This window comes from Homalodisca vitripennis, chromosome 7, assembly GCF_021130785.1.
Source record: "Homalodisca vitripennis isolate AUS2020 chromosome 7, UT_GWSS_2.1, whole genome shotgun sequence".
In the NCBI taxonomy this organism is placed as follows: domain Eukaryota; kingdom Metazoa; phylum Arthropoda; class Insecta; order Hemiptera; family Cicadellidae; genus Homalodisca; species Homalodisca vitripennis.
In genome coordinates, this window is record NC_060213.1 from 125,190,896 (window position 1) to 125,211,273 (window position 20,378).

The window sequence follows — 20,378 nt, forward strand, 5'->3', positions numbered from 1 at the left end:
ATAAATTAAAAAAAGGACCGTAAGGAATTAAAAAATATGTTGAAAAGATTTAATATTTATTCCAGCTTCGTTTTGCGTTACGACTTGTATTGTTTGCTCTTGAAGACGCGCAAGGTGTTGTCTGCTCCTCCGGACATCATGTACTTGGCCACTGACCAATCCGAGCACAGCACCTTGTCCTCGTGGCCGATCAGGTCATACAGGGGCACCTTGGGGCTGCAACATTAGTCAGAATGTCAACTTCATTGGCATCTCGAGAGAACTGAACTATATTTAGTGGTTTCGAAACAGATGGATCAGACGCATAAATGGATTTAAGACTATCACTAGAAACTAAATTAAATCATTCCAAGTGCAATCAGCAATACTAATAAGTGTTTCATCAGTCTATGACACATTATTTTTACATGAAAATTATTAATTCAGTTGTAATGATCTATTTTTTACACAACTGTACTTGTTTATATTTGTTTCAATATAAACGTGTTTATTTATATTTGTTCTTCCGACATGATTTGTTGCAAAAAGGCTTTGTACAGAAGGAGCCAAGGAATTGAGCAACTTTGAAATCTATAATCAAAATCACCCCTTTGCTAATTATTAGCAATCTTGACACAATTGCTCTATAGGTTGTAATATATTTTTAAAGTATTACAATTTAATTTCAATAAACATTGAATCCCAAAAGTACTTGCTCCACTGGGACTCGAACCCCGGATCTCTCACTTGCCGGGTGAATGTGCTACCATTACACCACAGATCCGGGTTCGAGTCCAGGCGGAGCAAATACTTTTTGTGATTCAATTTTTATTTAAATTAAATTAAATTAGGCTATTGCCACTTATACAAATTTAATGAATATAAATAAAAAGTCATTTGACAGGTATTTGGTCTTCCGATCGTATGTTAGTTTGGTTATTAAAACACATAAATGTGAAAGAAAAAGCCAAATACAAAATAATTGAATCGTTAAAAGTATTATATTATTGTTATGTCTAAAAACGAATTACTACAGCTAAAATTATTATGTTTTCTCTACATTGTAAAAACGTTAATCTTTGTAAAATAAAAGATGGTATACTACAGACCTTCGTGAATCCCACAGTTTGACAGTGTTGTCATAGGCTCCGGAGATGAAGAGGTGTTCGTCTGTTGGCGACCATCGCACAGTCTGCACCCACTGCGAGTGTGACGTAAAAGTGCTCTTCACCACTGAGCCCTCTGCAACAGATCAAAGCTTCTTTGTTTGAAGTTTATTTTTGACGATGGAAGGATTGAGATGGAAACAGGATTTTTCTGGACATTTCCCATCGTTCAGTGATACAAACAGTGTTACTGATTTATTGTTTCACTGAAAAATGGCAAATGTCCGGAAAAATCCTGTTTCCTTCACAGATCAAAGCTGCTACACAAGATGACACTACACATTACTTTCGCACAGTTTTTAATTTTTTGTTACTTTTACGCAATACAGCACTGTAGTTAGTGTTTAATCCTAGAGGTGACAATGTGCATTTTCTGTAGTGGCAGGGTTGTCTTAGACTAACTGTTAGTATACGGGGTGTCTATAAAAGAACTCCGGGGTTTTAAGACAAAATATTTTAATAAAGTAAAAAACGTACATACATGTTTTATACATGATTAGAAAGCTTACATTTTCAAGATTTTTTAACAACTTAGTAAAGTTCAAAGTGAGCTCCGTTAGTGGCATGGCACACGTCGAAATGGTATTCTACCTCTTCCCATGTCCTGGCGAGCATGTCTGGGGGAACGGACGCCACGCAATTCACTATTCGTTCCCTGAGATGGCGAACATTTCGAATTTTCTCCGCATAAACAAGATTCTTGATATGCCCCCAGAAGAAAAAGTCCAACGGAGTCATATCAGGGCTCCTTGGTGGCCATGGAATAGGTCCTTCCCATAGATTACAATAAGACCAATAGATAGGACATTGGGTGCTCGCAGGTGAAGCCACTGCGGAGCGGCTAATACTCAACAATATGGCGGCGCGGGCGTGAGTCACCCTACTGAGGAGCGTCGACTTGCACCCCCGCTCTTCACTTCGCCCTTGTCGAGCTTACTGTAGTGACCTGCTATACACTCCACTTACTGACGCGTGTGCTTCCGGCGTGTTGCTAAACATCTTGTTGTTTAGTCTTGTTTAACTTGTTTATGTTGTGGATGATGTTGTCTTCACAAACACACAATGCCTATGTCATGTGTTGCTTTTGGATGCTTCAATAAAAAGGAAAAATTAAACTTTCAACCAGAAGATTGTTCCTTCAGGATCAATTTCTCAGAATTCGGACTGTTTGATAAAGCGTCAATAAACGAAGGTCAATAAACTAACATTTATAATATATGACTTAAAACTTCCTCCTCTTCTCAACTGAGTATTACAGATTAGTTACAATTAATTAACTGAGTTGAAACTATATTTTATTGTACATTTAAGTAATTTTCCATACTTTATTATAATTCATCTATAAATCTTACTTATTGCCTTACTAATTGTATAATAAATGTTTACAGACTTAACAAAATATTTTATTAAACCTTTATACACTTTGTTACAATATGTAAACATAAACTTTAGATATTGTATTTTGGGATATTTTAAGCTGAAGGATTATAAGGTTTAAAGTCATGTTTCCCTCATCTAATAATTTACCCGCATATACAAACTTTGCTCATATTATAGTATATATGCAAAAAATAAATAGCAAATAAACTCTTATAGTACGGGAGCTAGCAACGTTTCTAAAACAAGAATTTCAGGTCAGCTGAAATTTTGATATGCTGTTTTTCTTGCTCTTTCGGTTGGAGTCCGGGCTATCTGGCTGGCGGTAGTGGTTGCGTTTATTAATGCGCATCTTACCTGCACAGGTAAAAATCCTGGAGCGCTTCGGCAAATGGACAACATGGCGTCAGTCTAAAGTCACATGTTTGTTTTGTGTAATTAAAAAAAAGCACTTCAAACTGTCTCTCTCCAATCACCTGTCTCATTTATTTCAGTAGGCAGTTCAATGTCATGGTACTTTAATTTATATTTTAAACGTATATTCAAAACTTCCTGGCACTTCTTCAGTTTATCAACCACGAAAAGAATGATTTTATCTTAATGTCCTTTACAGAAACACATTTCATTTTACCACTGGCGATTGTATCAAAATTAATAAATAAACATCACAAATAACACAAACACAAAACAAACATGTGACTTTAGACTGACGCCATGTTGTCCATTTGCCGAAGCGCTCCAGGATTTTTACCTGTGCAGGTAAGATGCGCATTACTAAACGCAAGCACTACCGCCAGCCAGATAGCCCGGACTCCAACCGAAAGAGCAAGAAAGACAGCATATCAAAATTTCAGCTGACCTGAAATTCTCTCTCGAAAACGTTGCTAGCTCCTATACTATTAGTTATTCTTAGTTTAGAGTATTGACTCAGATTGAATTCCTTCCTTAATTACATAACTTATGTGATTTTATTTGAAGTAATTACTGTAAACAAGTACAAATAAAGGGTATTCTACTCACTTTTTATAATATGCTATAATGTACGATACGAGGAAACAGATGGCCCGGCACGGAGCGTTGAGCTCCAAGCGGTCGCGGCACTCGTAAACTAACGGCTCACAAACAATAACTTTCTGGCCAAACCATAAGAGCTAATTAAAAAAGAAAATATGTTCTGAAAACTTCAACTATTCAACAACATTTTCCACCGTTTTTAAACTTGCCTGACCAAAAAACGGCAAAAGTGGCAGCCGACTAACTTTTTTATGTCAAGTTTTAAAATGTAAACATAATTCTCGACTTTATTTAATTATTTAAATTGCAAAACTAATTTTTTTGAACATTTGAATGATATCACAGGCATCCATAGCTTATTGACTTCACTCATACAAAGTTTCAAAGTATTTTCTTTATTCTAAGTAGGGTAAATCACGAGTTGATTGAAACGGGAGAACTGAATTTTTACACTAATCGGAGCGTAGTTTTGAGTTTCTATCCCACGACAACATGGCGGACCTGGCTTCACCTGCCCCAATGTTGGCAAGATAGGCATAGCCCATCTATTTGGTCTTATTGTAATCTATGGTCCTTCCCTTCCAATCCACCTGTTACCGAAACGAGCGTCCAGTGACTCACGCACACGCAAACTGAAGTGTGGCGGCGCCCCATCTTGTTGGAAGTAAACTAAACCTTTCTCCGCCTCAATGTCATCCAACTGAGGATAAACATACTCCTCTAACATGTCACAATAGACATCACCATTGATATTCCTTTCGGCAAAAATGAAGGGGCCTATGACTCTGTCATGCATAAGAGCACACCAAACATTCACTTTGGGCGTTTCACGTTCGTACTCAATAAACTCATGGGGCGGCTGTGAACCCCAAATTCTGCAATTATGTCTGTTTACAGTTCCGTTCACATAAAAAGTAGCTTCATCACTAAAAACCACACTTTAAAAAAAATCATTATCTTCATCAATTTTAGCCAGCATGGAAACAGAAAAGTCGAATCTCTTAACCTTGTCTGCCGGTTTGATATGGTGTAAAAGTTGAATCTTATAGGCAGTTAAACGAAGTCTTTTATGAATTACCTTATGGACTGTTGATCTTGGTAACCCCAATTCCAGACTGCGTCTTGTTACCGATTTCTTAGGGCTTCGAGTGCATGAAGCTCGGATTCTGTCTACATTCTCTTGAGACACACGCGGCCTACCCGGCGACTTTTGCTTCAAAACACTTCCTGTTTCCTTGAACGCACTTAACCACTGACGAATTGTTTTGTCTGTAGGCGGGTCAACACCATAGCTACGTCGAAAGTTTCTTTGTACAGTAACAACAGAATTAGTTTCTATGAGCTAAATAACACACTGAGCCTTTTGTTGAGGGGTCGCCATAGCGCGGCAGTCCAGACGACACTGACTGCCTGCCGCAGCCGCTACGTCATTTCAAGGTCAACGCTCCGCAGTGCTGCCAACTGTTGAGAGAAACATTCCCAATTGGTATGAGTAAAACTCTTTGAGCTGCTTGTTTCAAAGGAATTGATCAAATGTTGCTATCTTTTATAGTTTTAAAAATATTAATTTTTTAAACCCCGGAGTTCTTTTATAGACACCCTGTATTACTACCTCAACCAATTCCCCAACCTGATCATATTTAATTTTATCATAAAAGAGCACAGAAAATATTTTATACAGAAAAATTTTTTCTTATAAGTTTATGACACACCAAAAACAATTAAAAATTTATTAAAATAAAATGTCATGCTCGGATTCTGCTTTGTATTTGACTTTAAGCACATAAAGAAACCATTCTAGTATTACATTCTACATTTTATAGAAGATTTAGTGGTGATTTCAGAAATATATAGTTTATATGACTTTTTAAATACACATTTACACTTTTAACTTATATTTACAAAAATGTACAAATACATTTATTTTTAATTGATAAGAAAGTAGACAAAAAACCTACATATACATGTAGATAAAAATGTTATAAAACCTAATAAAACACAGTATTGATGAGAAATTTGATTCTTCCTTGTTAAAAATATATGGGTGTTATCACAACTGCAAATATTTATTGCTTAAAAAATAACGTAATACGACACAACATAATCGGGCTGGATATCTGGCACTGCCACTTCTAGAGTTAAGAAGAGATTTTTTTAAGATTGTTAAATTTTAAACAGATTTAAGTTTTCCACAGTACGTATAAATGAAATTTGTGCTATAAAAGGGTACTTTTTCACAAATATTTTACACAGCAAATAAAAAATTCATCTGCTAAGAATTATACTCGTAAGGCATTCTGTACGGCTTTTGTAGTGACAAGATATTCAGGATAGATAAAAGTGGGGATTGGGTCCGCCTCCCCACCGAGATCCTGAAGTACAACCACCATGAGGAGGGACATTAGACATTACTCACTCATGCCAACTCAGAGGTTTTCTCTATTCCGATAAAAGCGGGCCGAAGAAGGTGCCTCCACATAATTAGTCTTGCTAAACCCACTCCAACAATCATCTCACTAATTAAAGTACACCTATCAATCAAATCATACCTTACCCAAAATCTAGACATTGGCTCTTGGACATCCACTGGATAACCCATAAATGCCAGTGACGACATTGGATTTTGCTATGCCTAGTGCAGATTACATTTGAAGGTATGAACCATCTAGAAGATTAAAATTTTTAAATCCCTTGAAGGATAAGGTTTCTTCTTGGTAGTGATACAATTGGAACTGTACTGACCTGTGGACCTGGGGTCGTAGAGGCGTACATTACATTTGAAGGTATGAACCATCTAGAAGATTAAAATTTTTAAATCCCTTGAAGGATAAGGTTTCTTCTTGGAAGTGATACAATTGGAACTGTACTGACCTGTGGACCTGGGGTCGTAGAGGCGTACATGTCTATCGGCAGAAGCTGTCAGGTAAAGTCCAGTGAGTGGAGAGACATGGAGGTCGAAGAAGCTCTTGTTGCCACAAAGCTCCGAGGTGAGAGTGCCCGAGGTCAGGTCCCAGGAGCGAAGGGTGTGGTCCCAGGAGGAGGTCACCACACTGTCACTGCCACGCCAACACACTGCCGAGACAGCCTCCCTGTGCCCTTTCAGCGTCAGCAGAGGCGTCTGTATATCAACAAGTGAAAATGTCTTAGCATCTCCTTGATTTTGGGAAAAGAAACAGAATCAATAGTTAAGAACCAAGAACTGATCCTCTATTAAGTCCTATTCTGCTTGTTCTAATATTCCACTGGCCTGTGCGAGGATCTTATCAAACAGAATAAGGGGGAGAGTTGATACAGAATAAGGACGGTACTGAAAAAGTGTTTCGGTCACAAACAGGTTTTGTACCTGCGCTATCTCTAACGTAGATCTAAAGTCTGAAGTCTTAAACCGCTCGGCCATCGGCACTCCTGACTCCACTTTTCTATGATCCTAACTCCAATTAATGACGTAAACAAATCTTCTTTGTTTTTTTTAGCGTACTAACCATTAATTTCAACTTTCAAAATAGACACAAAATATGGTTGTTCCAAAATCTATACCAATGTATCTTTATCTAATGTATAAATTATCTATATCACACTTATGAATGGTAGCGATTTAAGTGTTTCAACAATTTGGTTGCATGATGACACATTCATATTCACCTCCCAGCAATTCTATTGCCAGAGTTCAGAATCTCCGTATCACGATGCAGCACTTGTCACTTATGATAAGAATTATTACCATGAGGCCAGTAGCAGTATATGAACAATCTAGAGGCAGTCAACCAAAATAAAGAAATATTATGATTTTGTACAAAATATTTGATTCAGAATTTATATATTCTACATTCTACGGGCAATGGAGCACGTCTTTTCGGAGAGAAAATTCATTGGCAGTATACAATTTACCAATCTGTAAAATGTGTTTTTGATGTATTACTTTTCATGCATCGCATGTGTCTGCATGTGTAAACACACAATGGTTCATTTCTATTTACCATGTAATGTGTGTATATGTACAATAAGTTCTATAAAAATGTATGTTTATATCTTAATGTTTGTTAGTGTAGCTACAAGTGGTTTGTATTTTTTCAAACATATAAGCTTGAAATACGTTTTATATTTTAAATACATAACCATATTTTTTGCAAAGTACATATATTCTGGAAACCCTTTTTATAATCCATCAAATGAGAGTAGAATGTAGACAATATATAGGAATTATATCTCAATATATGGCAATTTCCCTGAACCTCTGTAGTTCTCTTTAAAATAAAATTGTATTCTTGGATTACTCTTAGTGTTATCGGCTGGTCTCCAAGAGTTTAAGAACGATAGAAACTAATTTATTGATGATTTTATTTAAATCAATTTTTGACTAAAAAACTATGCAGATTTGAGAATCAAGAATCAAAAATCACCTCATGTTTTTTATGTAATATTACATTCATAGCGATTGCGTATAATTGTGCTACTGACGTAATATTACGCATCGTTATTTTGTTCCTATTTGTCTGCTGTAATATTGCGCAAGAAGCATTTTATGACAACTGTGAGTCGTGCAAGTAGTTCTGGCGTTTTCTACTAGATGTCAGCACTTCCTTGGTTCTCTCACTTTTGCACCTTGGTGAGTTCACTGTAGTCACACAGTGCAGACAGCTACAGCGTGTTGTTGCATGTCAGACGTGTCCTGGAGTATTTTATAGTTTTATTTCTAATGTTTATTGTACTAAACAAATATCCTACGCACAAATAGACGATTGGTTTTGTTTACGTGATGATGACATGGACATGGATAGTAAAAATAACTAGTAGAAAAAATATATAATTTAACAAAAGTTTGAAAAGACAATAAAAATAGTGTTTTTGAATAAAAAAAAGTATATACTTAAGCTTTAATAACCTGTCTCTATAAAAAACATCAAAACAACATAATTTTAGATAAAACAAATTAAAACCGTTAAGGGGTTAAGATTTGAAATTGTATTTGAAGCAAGAAAATTCAGGCTTTCAGCATTCTAGCTCCTATACTCACCCTGATCTGAGACTTGGAGCCGTCTCGCTTGGCACGTTTACTTGCTGACTCTCCGTCTTCCTGGTCAGACGCAGAGTGGATACCTGCGCAGAGTGAGCGATGTCAATTACCAAAACTTTATTTCAAAACATCCCTACAATTCCATGTTTTACAAATTAATAGTTAATGCCAAATAAAGACCAAACTTTATTAATTCAATTATAGTTATTGGAGTTATGATGTGTTATTATAAATCTACATTGAGACATGGTAATGGTTCCCTAAACATAAAAAATATTTATTATTTAATCTGTACAAAAATAATGACTAATTTTATAGCTACTATTCACATAAAATATTACATTGGTTGTTTATATTCAACAAACAGGTCAAAACGTGTATGACTATTGAGATAGTAACGAACAGCAATACATTAAAATATAAAATTACGATACTTTAAAAAAGTTCTCGTTTGCATTGAATTTCACATTGTTTTCATACAAGTAAAAATCATTTATTAAAATAATTTTCACAAAAATGTGATCCAATTAAAAAAATTATATATACCTAATGAATGAAAATTGCCACAGCTTTAAAAAACGATAAAAAATTAAAATTTTTGATAAAGATATGTTTATTAATGTGACATACATGACTACTTTTCATTACAATCAGACCATCAGTAAAATGTCCGTATCTGGGTTACAATTATTTTTTAACCAAAGTATAATCAAGTAGAGAACTTTTAGAGGGATGTAGTTGGTGAAATTATGTACAGCATTTAACGATTTTGTTGTATGAATTGTAATCTTTTATTTTTTTAAACATTTTGGTCTTCTGGGTGTATTTAATTTAAAAAGATGAAAATAACCTATCAGAGTGCTCACTAACTGTATAGTATTTCCATTCCAACTTTAGTCAAAATCAGTCTATTTTATGGTTAGATAAACAAAACACATTTTTCCAAAAACACCAAAATTTTATATTTTACCATCATAATACTCTTTCCCACACTATACAATAAAAAAGAAACTATAAAGTTTATTCAATTAACATTTTCGATAAAACAATAATCTTGAATTATGTAAAAACACAGCATTTAAAAAAATATATAACAGATATCAAGTATAGTTTGCTAAAAAGGAAAAGAAGAAATGACATTGACCCATACCTGCGGACCATATTTTGAGCAGAGCGTCCCAGCCACCCGTCGCAAACCTGCTGCCTTCAGTGTCCACCGCCACACACTCAAGGCCTCGCTCATGGCCTCGACACACGTGTACGCACTCCACCGCGTTTGCGGCCACACTCCACTCCCACAACATGGCCGTCTGGTCATGTGAAGCACTGTTCCGTCACATTAGATGTATCAGAATCCATCTTTTCCATAATACCACATATTTTACACATTTTTAACTCCCCTAAATTTGTCTGTTAGGGAAGGAGAGTATCTCATAGAAGTAACTTAGATTACAGAATTTTTTATCTGAATACAAAATATCAAATACCTGTACATTTATCTTTCTGAAGTGTGTATTAAAAATGAGTTGTTATAACAATTTAACTGAGTTAGTTGTCACGAGATGACACTTTTCCACTTGAGAATGGTTTGAAGTACCTGTATCTGCATTAGTTTATTTTTCTTAAAATAAAAAAGCAATCAAGGGTTTATAGTGTAAAAATAAATAACCGTGGCCAAAGAAAGAAAAACACAGGTACTTATCACCTACAATTATTATTAAATATTTCTGTGATACAACACAGGTTTTAAAATTGTTAATCAATCCCATTATGATTGTTTTAGAATAATAATTTAACAAAAACATAAGTATTTGAACAATTTTGCACTGTAGGGTACAGCAGTAGCTTTGATTACGGTTTCATAATTTTAATATATTTTATAGATATGAAACGATTTTTTACAAGTATTTTTTGCCACTTTGTCCATATTTTTGTAAACTTTTATAAAGAGAAATCAAGATTATTATTATTATATGCGTACCTGACGAATGACGCCAAGGTGTCGGTGACACTGACCCAGGCAACGGCCTTGATCGGAGCCGTGTGTCCCGGGATCGTCAGTTTGTGCTTCCCCTTCATCGTCCACAGGTGAAGTGTGTTGTCATAGCAACCAGTTAGGATCCTGCAACAGTAAATCAGCTGAGTGAATCTAACTGTTATGGAATTGGAAAATTAATCATGACTGAAAACGAATACATTACTGGTCTTTACAACTAATATTATTATAAAATTATACATCATACAATATCTCATAAACGTTATTAATTATTAGCATGTTACAAACTCAGGGATGTGCACATACTTAGTTTGTAAACTGATACTCCACTATTATTTATTACAATGGGAGGTTTTCTACTTTTAAAATGAATTCATAGTTTCATATACTGTTTACTCATAGTTTCATATACTTTTTGAAGTTATACTTAATTCACTTGAATTTACTACAAAATCATCGCAAAGTATTATTTTGTTATATATTATTATCTTATATTAGTCTTTCATATCGTTTAGCTAGTATTCAACATTATTATGTCAACAACTGTTGGGGCATTCATGACATATCAAATCAACACAGGGTAATAAACCTGACCTTTTCAGAATTAGATGAAGTTTGGTACAAATATTGTCTTCACATAAATTAGAAAAACAGTAAAATTTTGTCCAAATATCCCAATTGGTTTCCAAGTTATAGCTATGTAAAGTTTCTCAAAATCCACCAAAAATACATAACCAATAATTTTGAAATCAACGTAGCTTTTCTCATAATTGATCTGGACACATGGGGGTAGTGTCCTTTTACTTAGTTTTAAATGCTCTTTCTTCTGATTTGCAACACAACATACTTTGTTATAAAGTTTTTTTTTAATCTAAGTCAAAATTTTCTCAAAAAGCAAATTTTTGAAAAATAAAAAGTCCTATGAATAGTTTAACCTTTGGTAAGTGATTCCCAAATTTTTAAAAAATAGAGGCTAATGGGTTCATAGTCACAATAATTTTAAAAAGTGTGTTTTATAAGTTTTTCTAAAAATGCAGTACCATGCATGTATCCTTACATTACTTGTACGGTATCCTTACAGTACTTGTTATACAACAATCCATCTATGATGATGATTACTATCATTTATTATTAATCGAGTACTTAAAAGAGAGTTACCCCTACGACAACGATTTTTTTATTTACAAACTAATATTTTTAGTTGTTTAATAGTTTTTATTAAATTTTATGATGCATTTTATTTGAAAATGTTAGGAAACGCTCATAAATAATAATTAGAAGAATGATCTTGATGATTCTTCAAGTTAGTGCTAAAAAGAATATTGTATGGATGTGGTGCACAATATAAAAATAATAATATACTGTACGGACATAAAGTGTATGACAAATGTACTTTAAAAATTTGATCAACCACTCCTACAGAAAGGGTATATATAATAATATCTGAAGCAGCCGTAAAAACTTCACAAATCTTCAATTCTCAATAACTTTTGCCTAATTTTTAAACGTTAAAAAATTATAGTTAAGTTTATGTTCTGTTTTATTTAAAACGTAGTTTAACTGTTCTGATCTAGTAACTTTACTGGTTCTATTTTTCATTTAAATTGTGGATTTTGAAATGATTATAGTACTATAACAACCATAAAGAAGTATTCTCAAGAATGACAACATTTTTGTCTCATTGGGGTAATGGCAACTATTAAAATATTTAAAATATATTTATATTGTTGCAAAGTGTACTGTGATACACAATGAAGGCCGTGTTGATGTACCATTTGTCCCTTGCGTGGAGAGCTGATACCCAGTCATCGTGCAGCAGACAGTCAGAGGGTTGTGGTGCCGGCAGCCTCTCCACGTACTCCACAGTCACCACACCTTCGGAGGATACCCCACGCTCACTCACGTGCTCGCCCAGTCGAGACCGCACTAGCTCTCCCGCCACGATGAAGTCGAACTCCACTGCATTCTCCACTGCACTCTGGGATTCTAAAAACAAAAAGATTATTGAGACTTAGATCCACTACATATATGTTCCTGATAAGAAGTTCTTAACTTTATTCACTCGATGGCCGTATTTATAATTTGTCCTTGGAGCTTGTATGTCCAGCTGTACTGGCCAAGATATATTATGCCCATAGCTCGTAAGGCTAACACCACTGTCTACTAAACAGGACGAGGAGCTTCCCCAGAACCCATCTGGATTTACTTTTCCAAGATAATGACATCTTACAGATCCAACCTTTACTCCTTCCTTGTCTCTTGCCTATTGCCAACTGGGTTGTTCAAAAGACTGCCTCACAAGTATGAGGATTTTCAGTAACATAACGCTTCCCAAATCACAACTTAAAAATGTAATGAACTACCATGCCAGTGCAAGTTTTCCTTTCTATCCTTTTCCTAAAATTCAAGGCCAAGGAGTATATCCAGTCCACTCGACCAACGTTATGAAGCAACCATACACATACAAAGTACGCCCAATCAACCAAGAACAATTGGAGAGGAACGAAAGGTCAAAATGGATATTATGTTCACCGCTTCAAAGATGTTTTTGTTATCTTAGGACAAGAAACTTAGAAAAATGCTCTTAGTCCCAACAGGACCTTTGCGCTGCTTCTGGAGCGACAGGATGGGTAAGATTGGAGGTAGGGTTTGCATCCAGTAGACATCCATGAAGAAGGATTTTGGGTATTACTGTCAGTCATGTCTCCTGGAGCAAGCTCTGTACCAGCCTCTCCAGTCAAAGCAGATAAGGGTGACACACCTTTATGTCTCGTCCAGCAACTGAATTAATGATATGCCGCTTCCGAACATCCATAGAGTTACCAGCGTAACCCCAGATTTAAGTAACCTATCGGATTTTGCTGTCTTCAGTGTAGGTTCAACTGGAAAATATAAACCAATCTGAAGTGAAACCTCCTAGGAAACAGCTTCAAAGTTAACCAGCAATGTTAACAACCAGTTCTTATTCTGACATTTTTCCAAGAAGAGATAGCAATCGCAATTTTTTCAATTATTAATAAGCAGGAAAAATATTGGGAAGACTCAAAGAAACTTTCCGAAGTTATCCTGATTGAAGATGAAGAAAAATTTGGTTAATTTTTGGAAGGCATTTCAAAGGCACTGTTATAGCGTTGGTTTGTGAACATACTTACCAAAATTTGCTGTTATGACCTAACTTTACCTAATGTATTAAAAAAATTTCACTGTAGAATATGACATATCAGACCTACATTAATTTCGAATGAACGGAATTTTTGTTTTCTAGAAACAGTTGGCGTGTGTAACAGTGAGTACAGTGCACTTGAAGAAGTTTCTAAAATATAAAACTAGAAAGAAGTGGAAAAAAGTGATGAATACACGCTTACTTACCTTTGATGAGCTCATTGACAAGCGTGTTCAGCTGAGATGTTGAAATGTTCGCTTGAACTGCAAATGGGGCATCTGGGACAGCATACCTAGCAAAAATAAAGTTAGAATATCAGTCTGATATCACTTGGTTGAGAAATAATTTGAATTTGTCTTTATTTGAACCAAAAGAATGTTTCAATAAATGTACATATAGGGTAAATAAATTGATTTTAGACTAAATATACGTTTGTACCATATGAAATATTTGGAATGTTTCATAGAGCCATAAACAACTGTTAACATTCATTCTTTTTACGTGGCTGAGTTAGACACCCAGTTCCGATGATATATAGAAAAGTATTAACACGTTCACGACGACGTGCGTCACCGGTGACACACGCTGCTTCGTTCAGAATGCCGGCGTGTGTCACCGGTGACGCACTCTATAGGTTACAACTGGGCGAAGTGTGGCACGGGTGACGCACTATCGCTATACGTTGTTATGATGAATTGTTAACTTACGCCAGAGTTTAAGGCCATGTTTTATGTTCAACGCCTACCATAATAATGTTTGTTTTAATATATACGGTTAAAATAAAAGTTAGCATGGTGTTTTCTCTTATATGAAGTGATTGTGGTTGCGAGGTAAAAATGTACGCAAAGTCTCAGTAGTATTAATAAAAATGTGTATTTAAAAATAACCAATCACATTGTTAAAAAAACTATGAAGAAAACAACTACAACATTTTATGTTTGATATATAAAATTACATATGTTTCGCATTGTAACATTCAAGGCACATGGCAGGTTCATTTGAGCACCCACTGCAATACGTTACAACCCGCTTAGAGTTTTTTCATGCTTCTTTTGCTCCCCTTTCACTGCTCATTTTCACGTAGCACGGCAGGCATCGTTTTCGTGACGATCGTGCTGGTCCTGGTCTCTGCAAAAATTTGTGGTTCTGCGATGGTCTCCTCCGAACAGGTTACTGAGGTGCTACGGCTGGTGCTATAAGTGACTTTACCAGTGATTCTCTGAAATGTAACATTTCTATTTTTTTCTGCCGATGTTCGTTGAATATTACATAAGCGTTGACTACACATGTACCCAACAGAAGCTCGATTGCTACCTTCTTGTACCATTTTGTACTTTTTCTTAGAGATGTGTAGTATGCAGACATTTGGTCAGAATAATCAACACCTTTTTTTGCAGCATTATAAGCAAGTACAGCTGATGGTTTCCGTACTTCCTCACCTCTTCGGTTGCGCCTTCCTGTTGGTATAAGGTTATCGACATCTTCTGGACGAGTGCTCACCATCAGAACTCTTCGTTTGTCTTTCCAACTAATTACTTTAACCCCAAACTCATTCTCTTTCGCATGCACATTCCCTTTCCTCATTTTTTCAGCACACAACTCTTTGGGATTACCTCGTCGATCTTCTCTCAGTATTCCACATACATAGGTTTTCTTGCTTAGTAATTGTTCAGCAAGAGGAACACTGTTGTAGAAATTATCGCAAAATAAGGTATGGCTTTTTGTGTGTAGCCAGATGTTGTGCATATTTTATAAAGTTTTATTCCATATTTATGGGATTTTTTAGGGTTATACTGGCGGAAGATCAGTCTTCCCCTCCAAGGCACCATCGACTCGTCAATGACGACTTCTTCCCCAGGAACATATATGTTCTTGAACAAAGTGTTCAGTAAATTGGTTAGCTCCTTTATTTTAGAAAGCCTAGGTTCAACTGTATCAACAACATCGTTTTTGTGAAAATAAAGGCACTTCAAAATACTCTCGAACCTGTCCCTGTTCATTGTATTTTTTATCAGGTCTTTTTTGTAAATATCTTTACCAGTATAATCTCATGTGGGGTAAAGGACACATACCCATTATCATTACAATACCTAAGAACTGCCTTATTTGGTCTCTGTCAACTGGAAGCCAGTGACACATCATAGACCTTCGGCTTACATCGTTATTGGTCAAAAACTGATCTGCAAACTTGTTTGTTTCCGTCACAATAAGGTCCAGTACATCGTTATTTAGAAACTGTTCAAAAACCAACATAGGATCAGAAACATCAACATTGAGCTGTAAGCCAGATATTCCAGTAAATGGAAACTGCTTAACAGTTTCTGTGCATTCTCCCCAAACTCTTACAATCTCAGTTTGTCGTTGAGGCCTATGAGGTTCAACATTATTGGGGTGATGATCATTTTGTGGATTATTTTCAGCATGTAAATTATTCACAATCTGGGGGGGCTGAGGATTAGCTACAATGTCAATGTTTACAAGCTGTTGATTACTTACAGGTAGCGGGTTATCTTCCACATCACTCATATCATCTACAGATTCTGCCATGCTGTCGTCAGAGCAGATAGACGAAGGTACATATTCGCTTCCTGAGTACTCAAAATCAGTTAATTCATTTATATCAAAATCGTTCAAAGCGTTCTCAATGTCACTGTCATCCATCTCCCAAGCTAAGATTAAAATTGCACAATAACAACTAATATAAACAATATAAAACACCACAACAGTAGCACTGAGCTAATTGTGATAAACAGAACACAAGCTGTCCTGAAGAAGTAAGAGCACTGAGCAGCCGCAAGTGAGTGACTAGGTTAGCTTGATGATTGCGCGGGAAGAGAACAACAAGGAAAAACGCGGGAAAGTAGTGATGTGGCTCGCCACCCGCCAGCAGATCGTAGCATAGAGTAGGTTAGGTTCAGTAAAACAGTGTGTCACCGGTGACACACGACGCCCATTGAAGCGAAGGGCAATGTATAGGCATCGTGTGCCATGGGTGACACACTGGTTTTAATTCATATACATTTTATCATTGTTTTTCAACCTAAAATGCATTATAGAATAGTTTTATGGAAAACAACGTTTACGCCTATTTTGAAGATTTTGCGTTATATATGACTGCTAAATATGTAACAACACGTAAAATTGCCGTCGTCGTGAACGTGTTAAATAATTACATAAATGAATATGAAGATTTTAAACAGACTTACAGAATGTATATATCTGGTTTTCTGTGTTGATGTTTATATATTCTTATAGCTCTATTTATCATATATTATTTCCTGAAGACAGTTTAAGCAGAAATATAGAAATTGTTTATTAATATCTTCCTATTTCTTATTGAAGATCTATTTCTTATTGGTATCATATATGAGGACATTGCAATGCCCTCTTTGCGTCAACTCGGTATAACGATGAGGATGCTGTTTTTTGCGATGGCGAATGCTCATCCTGGTTCCACAGACAGTGCATGGGAATGTCACACGAGCACTATAATGATATTTCAAAGTGCCCCAGTGAACCCTGGCTTTGCCCCACCTGCAACTTGATGGAACAAACTCAGAGTCGCAACTCAAATATGACTAACAATCTCCTGAGAGTATTAATTCGAAGGAGAAATCTCTGGAAGAAATACAGAATGAGGTGTCTTCCTACCATGGCAGAGACATCGCAAATAAAGAGCTCCTTCACATGTCTGCGAAGATCAACTCCAAGCTACTGGCAGAAAATGAAGAACTAAAAAAAGAAAATAGCAAGCTGTCTTTCGCACTAAAATCTAAAGAAGCTGAACTAAAAGATCTTATCATAAAGTACAACACACTAGTCAACAATCAAGAAGAGATGTTTTCTAAACTCGATGCTTCTTTTAGGCAACTGGATAAAGAGAAATCATTAAGACACAAAAAATTTTCAACGAACAACTCCGCATCATTGAATCATATGAACAAAAAATTGTTACTCTTGAGTCTAAACTTTCACGCTCACTGAACGGTAGTACCACCGAAGTCAGTAGGAACCTTCTAGTTAGTGGTAAATTCATCAACACACCTCCAATCACAGCAAACAATCTTGAAGTTGAATTAACCGAGCAATCAAGTGTAGATTGGTGACTCTGGAATCTCAATTAAAAACTTTCAGTAAACTTTCTCCTCAAGAAATCAATCCTCAGAAGCTATATCTCAGTGGAAGCGGTATCACAGGCCCGGTAAAGACCATTTCTACAGATACCACCAACCAAGCTAGAAACCCGCCAGGTGATCATCTCTTCTTGCTCAAGGGGGCTCACTCAAAACGCCCAGATACACGAACACAACACCAGATTCGCAAAAAACTTCAACTTTCCATGCCACAGAAGAACAATTTTCAAAAACCATCACTTTTTGTGATTCAATGTTTATTGAAATGCTTTTTATATATATATATATATATATATCTTGACAGTATCTATGGTAATCTAATGGATAATGTTTACTTTAGTCACGTAAGGCTACATAAAGAGATGTAAAACTACGTTCAACAATGTCTTAAAATAGAATAGCTTCTTTTCAAAAAAAAGAACTTAGACAGCCGCAAACCATATATTGCGCAATAATTATTAGTGTTTTAAGTTTATATTAGTTCTCAATTACTCCATCAATTTTGTGAACCAGAAGGAATCTGGGTTTCTGGGTGGGGGGGGGGGGGGTAACAAACTAAGGAGGGGTAGGTATAAGAGGAGGCGATATCAACTGGGGGTACTTTGGGATTATACCGACCACACCCAGACATGAATCGTTATTTGACAGACATGAATCGTTATTTGACATTTTGCTTCTACTGATTACTAGATTAGCGTAGTAGAACAATATTTCGTCAATATAAAACAGGAATTGTCTTATCGCAAACCCCTCCCCATCCTCAGACAGAGGTCAAAGTCGAGCGGTCTAGTAGATAACGTGATTGCAGAGTCTCGCCGCCCGTTCAGCTGGTGCGTCGCTTTGTTGTACTTCCGTGTTTTACCCCTACATTTCTCCAAACACAAAAATTCAACAAAAACAATCATAAACTCTTTATTGAAAAAAAAAAACACTCAAAACTTGTTTTTATTCTTGATCACATTCTGCCACCCAAAATGCGAGTACCTCCGGCCATCAGCGCGGGCTTCGGCAGCACCTTCGCGCTGATGTCAACGAAAGAAAAACATCCCTCGAGATAGTACCTATCAGTAAAATATCAAATTCTAGAGGGGCTGATCAGAAATATAAATTGAATTGTAATGGAAAGGCAATTACGTACCGTGCAAAAAACTTAAATAATCATGTGATGCCACGCGGCCTGCCGTAATCGGGATTCTCGAGTAAGATAAGATAACAGCGACAATACCGATCACAATACCTGGAAATGCTTGTAAGTTTGTAATTAAAGAGTTGTTTTTTCGTTCTATCATGTTTGTTTCTATAAATTTATATTTTTGTGTTCTTCATACTGGTGTGGTCGGTATAATCCCAAAGTACCCAACTGGGTTGTCAAAGAAACACATAAGAACTTGATCAGATGTGAACCAACTGCGTTTCAATATAATTTTTGTCTGTACTTTTGTCCTGTTTTTCATCATTTTGATCACCTTTTCTACCTGGCCATGGATAGGTTTATTCATTGTTTCTATCTCCATGGTGAAGATTATTGATCGTTTTTCCATTTACAAAAACCACAGGATTAATGAGCCATTGGAAAACCACAAAATTAATGAGCCATTGATTAATAATTATGTTGTTAGCAATTGTGCAAGTTCTTTTGGCATCTCGATGCAGCTATTCCTGGTTGGTTAGTTTTAGTTGTATGACCAATTGCACAAATATAATCATTGTTTATTTATTTCATGGTGCTAGTGAGTGGATTTTTCTGTCATACATAATATAAATATGTATATGTATGTAAATAATATAAAAGTTAGTGTTGTGAGTGCAATATATATTAACTTATACCACTTATTGTGTCAGAATAGACGGATTACTGTATTTTGTACTGGGGATTTAAATTATTTATGCACTTCTACATTGCCTTGTTGTGTAGAATGTGCTTAGGTTAATATTTTTAGCTCTCGAGCATTAATAATCAGCCTTTTGGAATTATATATGTTACTGATCGATATCTCGATGGGTGTTTATACTTCATCGCCATCAGCATGGGACAGCATCGAAGTAGTCCGCACTGATCGTTTGAGGCATTACTCTTTGCCGGTTCGACTACCAGCATCTTTTACGAGATTACAAAATAAGTTCTGGTCCCTCCCAAATTTGTTATTTTTGTCATTTTTAGGCATTTCCCTTTTTAAAAATAAAAAAATATTGTACAGCGGCTAAAGTAAACATTTACTAAACTATAAAAATTCTTGATGACACACTCAGTAATACTGAAAACTTGTGCTAAACTAGCCTATATAACAAAAAAATATAGGTTACTTACTGTTCCTGTTTAGTAACAAAACGAATTTGCAGTTGCGAATTTGATGAGTCATCCATTATGTATAAATAATCAACAGATGTTTAACAAGAAAATATAAAATATTTTTTTAATTGAAGAGCAAAATAATGTTTTAGTTTATATTCCTAGAAAAACATTACATTAACCTCAAATAACGCAGACTTCCTCCAAACGAGCTCTAGCCATCTAGCTCTAGCGTGAGCGTCTAAA

General features: G+C 35.7%; 2 protein-coding genes across 2 annotated transcripts; both read right to left on the bottom strand.

The window, feature by feature from the left end:
- Nucleotides 1-39: 39 nt before the first annotated feature.
- Nucleotides 40-20,378, bottom strand: LOC124366261 (ribosome biogenesis protein WDR12 homolog). Its single transcript, XM_046822658.1, has 9 exons — nucleotides 20,151-20,378; nucleotides 13,916-14,001; nucleotides 12,319-12,532; nucleotides 10,532-10,672; nucleotides 9,701-9,876; nucleotides 8,551-8,633; nucleotides 6,408-6,654; nucleotides 1,089-1,221; nucleotides 40-216 (listed from the first exon to the last, which is right to left on the bottom strand). The coding sequence occupies exons 1-9, from the start codon at nucleotides 20,204-20,206 to the stop codon at nucleotides 78-80; spliced, it is 1,275 nt and encodes a 424-aa protein (XP_046678614.1). The 5' UTR covers nucleotides 20,207-20,378; the 3' UTR covers nucleotides 40-77.
- LOC124366262 lies at nucleotides 1,367-5,135 on the bottom strand. The gene is made up of 2 exons (XM_046822659.1): nucleotides 4,110-5,135; nucleotides 1,367-1,915 (listed from the first exon to the last, which is right to left on the bottom strand). The coding sequence occupies exons 1-2, from the start codon at nucleotides 4,330-4,332 to the stop codon at nucleotides 1,677-1,679; spliced, it is 462 nt and encodes a 153-aa protein (XP_046678615.1). The 5' UTR covers nucleotides 4,333-5,135; the 3' UTR covers nucleotides 1,367-1,676.

What these genes read in the sequence shown, in the direction of transcription:
- LOC124366261 (XM_046822658.1), bottom strand. Translation starts at nt 20,206, where the DNA reads ATGGATGACTCATCAAATTCGCAACTGCAAATTCGTTTTGTTACTAAA. An exon ending in ACCTTGGCGTCATTCGTCAG is followed by an intron (nt 9,877 to 10,531) that starts GTACGCATATAA and finishes GTGACGGAACAG; the next exon opens with TGCTTCACATGACCAGACGG. An exon ending in AAACTGTGGGATTCACGAAG is followed by an intron (nt 217 to 1,088) that starts GTCTGTAGTATA and finishes CTAATGTTGCAG; the next exon opens with CCCCAAGGTGCCCCTGTATG.
- LOC124366262 (XM_046822659.1), bottom strand. Translation starts at nt 4,332, where the DNA reads ATGCATGACAGAGTCATAGGCCCCTTCATTTTTGCCGAAAGGAATATC. An exon ending in CAGGTGGATTGGAAGGGAAG is followed by an intron (nt 1,916 to 4,109) that starts GACCATAGATTA and finishes ATCTATGGGAAG; the next exon opens with GACCTATTCCATGGCCACCA.